At 40.7% G+C, this 12,840-nt stretch overlaps 1 protein-coding gene across 1 annotated transcript; it reads right to left on the reverse strand.

The window, feature by feature from the left end:
- Position 1: 1 nt before the first annotated feature.
- ptcd2 (pentatricopeptide repeat domain 2) lies at positions 2–3,013 on the reverse strand (the record flags this gene model as incomplete). The annotated part of the gene is made up of 10 exons (XM_083670845.1): positions 2–528; positions 941–1,054; positions 1,140–1,214; positions 1,307–1,420; positions 1,563–1,654; positions 1,838–1,916; positions 1,999–2,116; positions 2,274–2,403; positions 2,586–2,678; positions 2,881–3,013. 10 exons carry the CDS (start codon positions 3,011–3,013, stop codon positions 307–309), a joined length of 1,170 nt encoding a protein of 389 aa, XP_083526971.1. The 3' UTR covers positions 2–306.
- Positions 3,014–12,840: the final 9,827 nt, after the last annotated feature.

Below are 12,840 nucleotides of genomic sequence, written 5' to 3' on the forward strand. Positions count from 1 at the left end.
CAACCAACTATACCAGCTTTTATAATATTTAATTATCAATTTACCAACACATAATTACACATTTCTACATATTTTCTTCTCACATATACAAATGTTTTGCTGAAATGTCTTGAAAGGTCAGATCATCTGTTCCATCCTGCAGCATATTTAGTGATGAGGGGATCAACAGCCAGGGAATGCATTTTTGTCTTAGAGGAGAGGTATATGGTGCTGACTGGTGCAGCTAGCATCCGGGTCTGCCTGTAGAGTGAGCACATCTCAGTGTCTCTGTTCAGTCCTGTTTGAGGTGGAAGGCCACAGCCCACCTCACTCTAAGAGTAGAGTGGATTGTAGAGGCCTAAGAGTCCTGCGACTGAGCCTCCTCTCCTCCACCATCCCAACAGGCCTCCTCTTCCCTGTGGGCGTGTGGCACAGCATCTCATCAAGGCTCTGCTGGGTCACCTGACCTGCCCGCTGCAGCTGGGACACCACCTGCTCCACGTTGGCCATGAGTGGGCCGTCTTCACTTCGCAGACGAACCAGATCCACCTGAGAGGTCACGAGGAACCAGAGGGAAGACGACCAAGAGAGACATTAAATACACGTGATCCAGTTAAGAAGACCATCACTCTGAAATAACTACAAATGTGAATCTGTGACCTTCTTCATAGTATAATATATTCAGGGATGTAGTGGTAAGACAAAAAGATGGGTAATCACTGTATACAGCAGTAAAAATGACGAATGTAAACACTAACGTTAATATACGAAACAGATTGTAAAAGGTGGGTAAATGCTATTCACCCCATCCCTGATTATATTGGACCCATGAGAGAAGAAATAATAGCAAATAGGTTAGGGTTAGAGTTTAGGGTTAACCCTAACCCTAAACTTGAAAGAGTGAATTAATTAAGGCTTTTTGCTTTCAATGTGCATTATCTGCAGTGTGATAATCACTTACCACCTCCTGAGAGAATTCAGGCTTCTTTACAAAGGCAGGGCTTTTGGACACCAAGGCTGAAGACAGGAGAGAGAGTGAATCTCTCACAGCTCCTGACATAGCCAGTATTAGCACCTGGAACACCAACAAAAACAATCAGCAAGTTCCTCACTGGGGGGAACAGAAATATTTATTTTATAGTTATAGTGCAGACACTCACTTTCAGATTAAGGCATATTCTGCTGTCAATACTCATAATCTGGGAATATGCAGATCGTGCTTTTTCAACATCATTCTAGGGAAACAATGAAAACACAACATGTTAACATCATGTATCTGGGAGGCACTGTATACAGTATACAAAGTATAAAAGAGGAGTGGACTAACCTGTCTAAGTGCTAAAGCCACAGCAAAGCAAAATGCATGTCTGGAAATAAAGTATCCTTTGGTCTGTCCCTCCTCCATCAGGGCAGTACAGATTGTATAGGACTCAGGGGTGTTCTGATAAACATGAAACATGGAAGCAATTCAACATTCAATCGAGGAGAGAGAATGTTTGCAAAGTAGACAAATAATTTCTGTGCATGCAGGTGTGGGCTGGACCGACAACAATCCAAAGGCTATAAATTATACAGGGTCTTACCAGTTTGTAGCATATACCAAATGCCAATGTGAATGTGTCCTTGTTGAATGACACCCCTTGGTTCTTCATCTCTCTCAGCACCTCCAGAGCACCTATCATGAACATGGTTAAGTGATGACAGATTTCAAAACATTGGTCACAAAGGTGAATGGGGGGATAATGTGTTGCTTGAGGACAGAGCCATTTTAACATAAGATATTATAAAATGTTACAAGGACAAGACAGCTATTGTAATGTGTGCTTCTTTTAAGATTATTTTAAAAGGTGTAACTTACTCCCATAGCATCCTTTCGTAAACAACATGTCTATAGCGATGTTGAAGGAGGTTGAGTCATTGAAGAATCCTTTCAAGCTCTGTTGAAGAAAGGTGAGGGGATTAGTAATTGTGTATTTCCCCGGTCAAATAAATGATGCAAATATACAAATTGAGTGTTACCCTGTCTGTCAGTGTGGCAGCAGCCATCTCCTCCAGACCCATCTCATAACAAAGCCTCATGAAGAGAGGGCCAAACTTAAAGTCTCCAAATGCTGTGTTGTGGTTCTCTTCATGGTACCTGTAAAGTGAAGCCACATTGTTGACAGTTGCCACTTCAGGTATTTTTTTTGTTGTTTTTTTTGTTTTGACAGTGAGCTTTGAAACAGGCTATAAGACTAATCAATGGAAATCATATTTACTATTGGTCACAAACATTTGTGTGACAATGCACGTACCTGTAGATGGCATCTCTGGCTATGACCATGTCATCAGCTGATTGGCACAAGTGCAGAAGAAGTTTTAACTCCTCCTTCAATATAAGGTTATTCTTCTGCATCTTCTGATTGACCATCTTCAAAAAAGTGTCTGCAGAATAGAATTGTAATGCCAACTTCTCCTCAATATCATATAGGTTTCACCACAGAGTTACATTACAATTGAAATCATGATCTTAACAGGCAGCTGGGCTACTACAGCAACTGGCTGTACTACTGTAGTAGTTGCCACCGCATGCATGGAGGCAGTAATAACAGTAGTAGATGTATTACCCTTTGATCCGTAGACTTGATGAGCCACAGCCAGTTTCCTTTGCTGAAAGTCTTGTAGCTTGACGACATCTTCTGACAAGAGATGCCTTTTTGCTGAAATGAATGGAACAGCATTATCAATATCTGAATCTAATCTATCTACAAGATAGCTGCTGTCACAACTGAACATTGCCTGGCAGTTATGCGACTCCTCGTGTGGTGGTCTGTGAACAAGCAAGGACATCACGCACAACTACTACATCCAAAGTAACAGACAAAGTAGACATACGAGACATCACACAGGTCTATCTCATACCTCCTACTCTGCAGACCATGCAGTCCGATTGCATTAAGCCACGAAGTAGTCCTTTAGAAGGAACATCATGAAGCAACGTTCGAATACAACTACTAAACCTGCCTAGCGCCATGATGCCCCCTGACTGTACCATAACACAGAGGTGTAATTCATTCCACACTCATTGGGTCTAAAATCTTTGCCACCCAACTTAAAGAAGTATGAAGACATTAACACAGCCTTATTATTTGATACATTAAGTGACTTGCGCAACGACAATGTAAATATAATAATTATAATTATAATAATTATAATATAATAATTATAATATTCTGTTCTCCACCGCGTTATGATTTGTTTGGTACATTCCAAAATGGCTGCGCTCTCTAGCCGTGTGTTTTCTGTTTACGTTTGGTTTTCTAAATAGATTATTAGCATGTGTACACTAGACGCACATTTCCTCTGATGAATTAACGATACCGTTCAAACTACTTTTCCACTGATTCACTATTAAATCGTCACTAGCTGACTGTCTGGTAATAACTTGCATACTATCGTACATTAATCCATAAAGATCTTACATCCTTCTCTATCCTACAGGGGGCAGTATCTCACGCACCGTTTTCTGAGATCATCTTCTGAGAACACAACATAATGTCAGAACAAAAATCAAATACATCTGTTAATCAATTGAATAAACCGAGACACTGTCTGATACAAACCATTGATCGGACGACTGCTGTCCCGTTTTACAAGGTGGGTAAATGATACAATTAATTATTTTTCAACCTATAACTCCATGCCTCATATTCGGGTCAATTTGACCTGAGAGTAATGAAAGGTTGGAAATTGCAGGTGAAAACACACAGGTCATGTTAAATATGAAAAAAGTGACTTCACTTCTTGCCACACTACCTTCATCTCTAATTTGCTCTCACACCTGTGCACACACGTTTTCTTTTTGTCTTTCGGTCAATCAGATTTGCAGCGCATTTCATAGATTGAACACACAATCTATCTAGTGGATTTTTTTTTTACATAAATCACAACTTCATTACAAAAAACGAATGACACTTTCATTGTTAAATGTGATCTAGCAGGGGTAAATGGCAAACATTAACCATTATCTATATTGTTTGGAATTGAGATAAATACAATATATGTTAATTATTCTTACATACATTTTTATTTCTGTATTGCTTTAAAATCCCAATAATATCCTGGGTCAATTTGACCCAGCGAAAAAAGGTCCAAAAAGTGTGGGGTGGACTATTTATGACCCACAGATAATATAATGATCCCATCCTACTCATCAAATACTCTTGTCTGACCCTCTGACATGTCACTATGACTGTTATGCTGCCAGTGCACATTTTTTCCAGAGGCAAAATAAAGCAGTGCACTGGTCTTGTAGTGCTTGTTCTAAAAAGGCACAGAGGGTCTAATCAATTTGTTGTTGGCTAATTGCCAGGTTTTATTTTTCTCCTCTGCAGCAGAATGTGCATCCCTAATGGGACTGAAAGAGACAGGGGGAGGGGAGGGGGGTACAGGGGAGAAAATGAGACAGAGACAGTTTCCTGTCTGCTGTCTAACGATAGCAGTGCTAGATGGTCTGGGATGGGAACACCCAAAATGAATTATAGATGTCAGGACTCTAACCTATCAGAGCTTTTTTACACAGGCACATCAATTGTTTGCATTAATTTCAAATTCATGTATTTATGTCTTAGTGCATCAAACCTTCTACAGTTTTGTCACAGAAATTATTTCATTAGCTACTTCAAATTATTTATACTGGGATTTTGGTGGAACCCCTACCTCTTTTCCTTGAGGCAAATGCATATGTATATGTTAATATGGCTCTCTTTCTTGCAAACACAGCATAAAAATACACTCACACTAAAACTCACTGTTTCATTAGGCCTGCCTTGTTTCATATGCTGAAAGCAAAGCTGGTAATTTATAACTCTGAGGTTTTAGGGATTGATCCAGTGGTTACAGTCAAATATGTTTTTCTGTAGAGCATTGCAGAATGTAGCTCATCTGTGCTAATGTTCTTGTGCATGGCATGAAAGCTTTTATAGGGGATATTGTTTTTCTTGACTTGCAAATGTAGAGCATTTTGTAATGTGAGATATAAGTCGGAAAAAATGAGTCTGGTATGAGGTAAAAATTAAAGTATAAAAATAGGCAATCAAATACTCAGAGAAATGTTCAGGCATTGGATCAAGCCTGTTGGGTGGAGTACCAGATAGTCATAGTTGATTGTAAGAAGCAGGAGAGTACTGTCAGCCTATTGGATGATACAGTCAGTTGATTGGGTGTGAATGTATGTCAATCTGATTTCAGATCTGTGGGTGTGTGACCCTTTCTTTACCCTTTTCTCTGCTGAGGAAATCTTGTAATTTATTCATTATTCATGTTCTGAGGCCAGAGCAAACTCAGGGCCTGAAAGCCCCCCACACATCATGACACAGTTGCTCACTCTAGTGATCAAATTGAAATAGATGGAATTACATGTTTTAAGGATGTAAATTAGTCTTTGATCAGGACTGGCAGCACCAGCCTATTGGGAATGTTATCTCTGTCTACAGTGCCCTGTGTAAGTAATGGGACTCGAATGTCTCGTCCTGTTTCTTAGTTATGTTTGTCTTTGTTTCATGTTATTAATTTATTGTTTCCTGTTTATTTTTCTGTTACTCACCTCTCGTTTCAGACACTTCACCACCTGCCCTTGTGTGTTTCCCACCTGTGTGATTGTCTACCCCGCCCCGGCTTCACCTGTTCCTCATCATCCTTCCCCGTGTATTTAGTCTGTGTGTTCCCCTCTCTGTGCCAGTTTGTCTTTGTACCTTTGTGTCATATGTCCCAGCATTTCCTAGTGATGAGTATTCCTGTTTTTTGATCTCTGAATGTGTTTTTGACTTTGCCTTTTTGCCTACCCCTTTTCGCATTATCTGCCTGCCTTTTTTTAACTGCTTACCTGTGTACCAAACCCTGCTTTGCCTACCCCCTTCCTGGATTATCTGCCTACCCATTGACTGCCTACCTGTGTACCGAACCTTTTTGAAAGTAAAGACTATTCTATTGGATTTAAGTTTTTGTCTCCGAGTCGTGTGTTTGAGTCCTTTGCCTGGGTACTCCTGCCATTACAGGGACAGTGGAGCATTTTCTCTTCTTTTGGCTCTACACTCCAAAAGTTTGGATTTTAAGTCAAAGGGCAGCCTGGTCCCCTTTCTTGGTCTGATTTGAGCCTGTTTAAGGTATAATTCTAATATGTAGAAATCTGGCTCCATTGATTGAAAACTAGTAGCTTTCTTTGTGTGGCCTGTAGAGGAGAGAGAGAGATGTGAGATATGAAGGACACAGAGACTCGTCATCAATCTCCCTCACACACTCCCAGACCTCCTCTACTGACAGTGGAGACATTACAGACAGGACATTAGTGCAGCTGCTGGCCTCACTGTTGTCATTATGAAGTTGTATAAATGTTGAACATCACTGTGATAAATAAATGCTTGGAGCCTCACCACCAGGCACTGTGGAAGTGGAAGGGAGGTGGGGGGGGGGGGATCTCACCTCTGTTGCTGTAGCAACAGGATCTCACCCCATCCAACTGAGATTTTCTCCTGGCCAATCGGACATAGCACAGGGGCCTTGGATAATTTGATATCTGAGGTGTGTGTGTGTGTGTGTGTGTGTGTGTGTGAGAATTATTAGAACATTTTCTGTATCAACGCACATCTAGAGCGGTTGCCTATCACCAGTCATCACCGATTTAGAAGGTGTTTTCACTGTGATGCATATTTAACAGGGTTACTGACTACATGCATAGAACTTAACACATTAGGCATTTTCAAAGTTGTAGAACACCTAAGTGAGTGAAAACACTGAAAAGAATAGCATCTACTCAATTTATTTTCGTCATAGAGATTGCCTCTGTGTGCCAACCCCCAAGGGTCAGTCAGACAAGAGGGTGGAGGTCATGTGGGTTTTGGAACAGTCATTTGGAGTGCAGATGAGGTTGTTCTATTGTGATGGAGCTGGTCTAAACCTTGTTGGTCGTCATGTGAACCCATGGATGATGCCAGGAGTCAGGGGTTACTCAATGACTCGACAGTGACTCAGCATCTCAGCCCCATACCCAAAACACAGTTAACGAGACAGACAAAGAGAGCGTATAGAAGGTGTGAGGAGACACACACTTAGGAAGACTATCAGGGAGGATCATAGACATACATGTGAATGTATACGTCATTGGAGAGGACATCGGTCATTTGTGTAGTATGTGACATTCACTTCCAGCAGTATAAGGGCCAGGAGCAGTACTACCGTAGTAGAGGAACCATCATGGCTCAGAGTGGTTGCAGTGCACAGCATACTGGAAACCTAATTTACAACCCAATTACATATTCCCCTCTACTGTGTTGAGCCTGTTAGCGGTTTCCTATGTCAAACCAAGGGCACCTCAGGCTATAATAGAAGTCAGGGTTAATACGTATGGTGCAGAGGTGATCGCTGATCATGATTCCCTGTATCCCCTCCTCAAAGACTCTTTGACTTTAAGAAGGGCTTATCATTGGATTAGAAAGCAGTTCTTTTAAAACTCCCGTTTTACCTCACATTGTTGCTTTCATGACAACATGGTGGTAATCAGACATGCTCTCAGATCTTGCTACATTTTAATGTCCCACAGTTGTCTACAGAACTGGAGAAAACAGTTTTTAGTTGCTGTGGTCCTAGGACATGGAATGACCAACAGGTTATTTTACAAATGGACACTCTGGTGCCGTTGGGTGATTTCAAATGTTTGGTGAGGGATCTGTTTAAGAAGGATTGTACATGTGGGTAGTGCTGTGCCTGAGGTGTTCTTATAAACTGTTGTATTGCATTTCTTTTATTTGTGTTTTCTCTGTAACATGGCCCTGCTGAAAGGAGACCCTGGTCTCAGGTTTTCCCTTTATAAATAAAGCTAAATATATATATTTTTTAAATGACACAGGATGTCCTGGAGAATAACTTCCAGCTCAGGCACACAGGTATGCTACACAGCATGAACACAGGACAGTTAGGAGTTACACTCTTCCCATTGCTGTTTCCCTCTATCTTTCTCTTTAACTCTCTTTCTTCCCCCACAAACACAACTACAACTACAACCACAACCACAACCACAAACTCTCTCTCTCTCTCTCTCTCTCTCTCTCTCTCTCTCTCTCTCTCTCTCTCTCTCTCTCTCTCTCTCTCTCTCTCTACATATTGACAGACACCATGGCCTTGGTGTGTGCCGTTGACAACTCAGATTCTTCTGACAGCCCCCTCCCCTATGTTATTGGCCCATGTCCTTTTGAGTTCTTTACATCCTGTGTTGGACTCTCTCTATCATATTGCTGGGTCACTGGTGATACACTATTTACCTCTGGTAAGACTTAGACATTGTTAAGAGCTTTGTTTTTTAAGGCTTGTGTATATTTCTCTATCTCTTGTTTCCTTAATTCATGCTTTTAATTTGTTGTGGACATGACTAGTGGACCTGGTACTGATTATGCAATGGAAAAAATGGTCCAGTTTGCGACCCAGACTGCTTCCTCTGACACTCTGCCAGATTTTTTCAACAGCGACTGGCGGCTGTGACTACCCTCTTTGATTTATCCCTGTATGCTCTGTGTCTGGGTTTTGGAAAGTGCCTGGGGTATGCCATCATCACTAATAAATGTCCCCACTGAATTCGTTGGTGGCCGGCACCAACTCTCTCTCTCACTAACTCTTGTTCTGAGTCGTATCCTGCTGTAGAGGGAGGATAGCACCTATGTAAAGTGCTCTTAAATAACAAATAATAAAGTTTTTCATTATAAAGGAATGAAAAAACATTGCATGTTCTCTTCATAGAAACAAAGACTGAATCTGATACCTGGTAGTGATGTACTATTCTGTTGATTTAGCGATCAATCAATGTGAGCATGGTTAGCTATTCCAGTGCCCCCACATTTGCATATTCTATGCATTGTAATTAAATAGTATTTCACAGAACCTTTCACAGCCCCCCAAAGAAGAGTTGTCAAACACAGGGATGTCTGAATCTGCCTTCCTCAGACATGATGCTCTCCAGAGATTTAGGAGGAGGAAGTGATGCAAAAACAGGTGTCATGTTCTTAAAGAGGCAGCACACATTACTGTAGCCCTCTATCCCCACCTCCCCAAAGCTGAGCACACACACACACACACACACATACACACACACACACACACACACACACACACACACACACACACACACACACACACACACACACACACACACACACACACACACACACACACACACACACACACACACTCAAATAATAAACTCCAGTGCCAAGACAGGAAATAACTCCTATGAAATAATTACATTGAAACAGGGGTTATCTGTACCATTGAACAATGACCTGCCAGTGTTCTGCACCCCATATGGCTCCTGGGCTGAACACAGCTAATTGGAGGCTCCCCCATCAACACTGATGGGTTAATGTCATCTGGAGGGCTTACAATTAGCGGTCACTGATAATCTGCCCCTTTAATTAGCTAATTCGGACTTGTGGAAAACCTCCTCCCCCAAAACATGTGTGTTTGAGGCATAAAGACCTACATAACTACAGCAGCTCATTCTAAAGGTCACCTTGGGTATACCTGCAGGTGCTATCAACACCCGTCTGTCTTATGTTGGTTCTGTGATAGATTATTTCTCCAGGGTTATTTTGTGTAAGGTCTTTGTTTTACCTTTTTCAGTCCTGTTTTATTTCTCCGGTAGGTAATTGCATTACCAATAGTGCAGCATCTCTCTTTTTCTGTTTGTCTGTTTGTCTGGTTATCACTCTCTCTCTCTCTCTCTCTCACACACACACACACACACACACACACACACACACACACACACACACACACTATTATTACCTCAAACTCGGCTCGACTTGGCTTGCACCCTTTCTCATCAAGCAGTGACTGACAAAGAGGGCGCCTGGACTTTCAGTCTTCCTCCTTGGTCTCTCTCTCATGTCATAAATTCCCTCCCTTGCCTGTCTAGCTGTCAGGGACACCAGTCAGCCCGGAGAACATAAGAGACTGTTTCTCCCTGGAGCCCCATTGTCTTTTATAGCCAATCAAACTCTCTGGGATGACATGAACCTGCCGGCCCTCATACAGCACACCGCATGACTCTGACTCACAGTGCACAGTTTATATCAGACCCTGACATGTTGTTGTGGTTGATGGGGATGTTTGCTCCAATGCTCTTCCTCCAATGGTTCTGCAGGGGTATTGGGTTTGTGTTACTGCTGTGATGTATTGACTTTGGTCTTACCCTTACCTGTAGATAAACAGCTGCTGAAGCCTCTCCATTATAAGTAAGCACCCACACAGTGAAGGATTGCCTCCATGACACACATATCACATAGGAGATCACCTACATTAGGCTAAATAATGGCTTTTCTCAGAGAGTTGAATTATAGCGTTTGGTGTCTCAGTTTACCAATATACTGTAGGTCAAGCTTGTATGAATAGATTATGTATCACTGACTACTGAACACTCTCTTTATAGTTATGAATGTCAAAAGAAACACAATATATCAGTTGATATGTTCCATTATCAAACTTTAAAAGTCCTGCATAATTAGGTGTGGTGAATATAGGGGGAAAACTACAAAGAGAAAAAGACAATGACAAACATTCTTGATTTTCCACAACAGATTTTATTGTGGTTTATTTTAAGGTTTCCTTTTAGTAGTAGTTCCCTTTACATCAAATTTCCCATAGGAGGGGAGAGGAGATATTGCACACAAATATCAGAAAAGCACTAAGTAATACTTTCACTTGAAACTAACCGCTACTTTAGATATGAGTTTGGAAAAGGAGAGGAAGGATGCAAGATCACAAGACATATACCACACAGCTGCAGACAGACATTATTAACAATAACCCAAAAGAGAGAGAGAGAGAGAGAGAGAGAGAGAGAGAGAGAGAGAGGGAGAGAGAGAGCAATAGTGAAAAGGGATAGGAGGAGAGAAAGAGCGAAATAGAGAAAGACAGAGTGAGGTGTCATCCAGAGGAGGTGGAGAGAGTGGTGTGGTCTGTGGTTGAACGACAGGATGGTCATGCTTGTGGTTAATGGTTCCTGTTGCAAAACTCAGGACAACTGGCTTGTTGTGTTACCATGGAGACGTGACATCATTTACTTAGTATCTGGGTTGTTAGATTGACTGAAATACTGTAGTGTTGGCTACATTGTGTGTCTTTGTAATAGTGATGGTTTTGAGTTGTAGAATTGCAGAAATATCTTCATAGCCTCCACAGTCTTCACATTTGATGTGCGGTTTGAACATGAGTGTGTTTTTGTTCTGGTCATGGCTTTGCGTTATCTTCGTTATTTGTCCTGTCTTTAAAGTGTCTAGTTTTTGTCTGTCACACCTTTAACTCATACACAAAACAGTCACTCTCCCTCATGTTCATCATCTATACAAAGCTCCATCTGACCAATAGGGCTATGAGTCCTCCCATCTTGCAACTTAACATGGACAGTGCACCTTACTTTTTACAGATCTGTGGTTGGCAGGCGTACTATAACGGCATCCTTGTGTACAGAACCATGGACTATGATGGAGCAGAAGGTCTTAAAATAGCCAACATGGTGATAGGATGGGGCATCTTGTCTCATGTTGGTCAATGTCATGTTATGGCATAGCTGGCAACAACCCCAGGAAAAACCAATGTTTGATTCATTTCTTAATTCAAATATTAGCCAAGCCTTGCGTTGTTGTTCTTATGGCAGTTATTGGAGCACATTTCCCCATCCTTAATGAAAAGAAAGGCTTAGTACTGTACATTACTCATGCACATTTCTTCCGACCATTCACCCTGCCACAAAGCTATTTATAATTATAGTACAGTGTTTTAGAAAAACAGAAACATTTTAGGGTTAGGAAAGTATCTAGCTTCACAAGCCTGAACATATGTGGCACATTCAAGCAGTCACTAGGGCTCAATTTGTGGATCCACACAAAGCCTCGGGTTAAAAACTGAGCTGGCGTATAGCTACACATATAGTTTAAAACAATATAAACCAATAAGTTAAACAGACAAAATCGGAATGGTATTCATAATTCTAAAACAATGCTTTTCAAATTAGGTGCGTCAAGGAGCATATTTGACATATGGCAGACAATAAAATTACACAAATGCTACAAGAACAGCATGGCCTTCTTCATAATGCACAACTGACATTGCATTATCCTCCAAGGAAGAAATCTTCCTCATATAGCATTCTGAGACTAAATTAGACTTAATAAATAAAATAACCACAAATAATAACCACTTAAAACACTGAAAAGAAACAGACTCTAGGCCCCCAAAGAGAAAAGTTGCGTTAACTCATGTGCAAAAAAATCATAAGGAATTCAAGTGATCTTAAAAATCCTATTTCAAGATGAGTTATGAACAAATCTTGACAAGAATTATCTTCAAACACAAAATAATTGCGATGAAATAAGACAATGATGTTGAATAGGTCCCTCAGTGAAGTTAAACCTTCAACTTCATGTATAATTTCATGCCAGATTACTATCAAACTAAATAAACTCTACAGAGATGTCCTTATTGTTGGGGCTGGACTCTCAAATTGTGTTCAATGCTTTCCTAAATATTTTTAAGTGCATGAACCTTGTTTTACATTCGATTTTCTCTCTAAAGCCATAACAAAAACCTTTTTTCCTTGATCCTTTGGTGTATGCATCATATGATGAACCAATCATATAGATTCAGGTTTATTTATGGGATATATTTAGTGGCTTGAGACATTGTTTGATAACCTATGCAATCTAATCCAGCATCAAGGTTGTCTGCATGTTCCTACATGCAGAGAAAAATGTATGTTTTGAATTGCAGTCCCACTTTTGAGGATAAGATAGATTAAGGATTTCAATATATTAGCACAAACATATATTTGTTAGACCT

This window comes from Argentina silus (assembly GCF_951799395.1).
Source record: "Argentina silus genome assembly, chromosome: 5".
Taxonomy (NCBI): domain Eukaryota; kingdom Metazoa; phylum Chordata; class Actinopteri; order Argentiniformes; family Argentinidae; genus Argentina; species Argentina silus.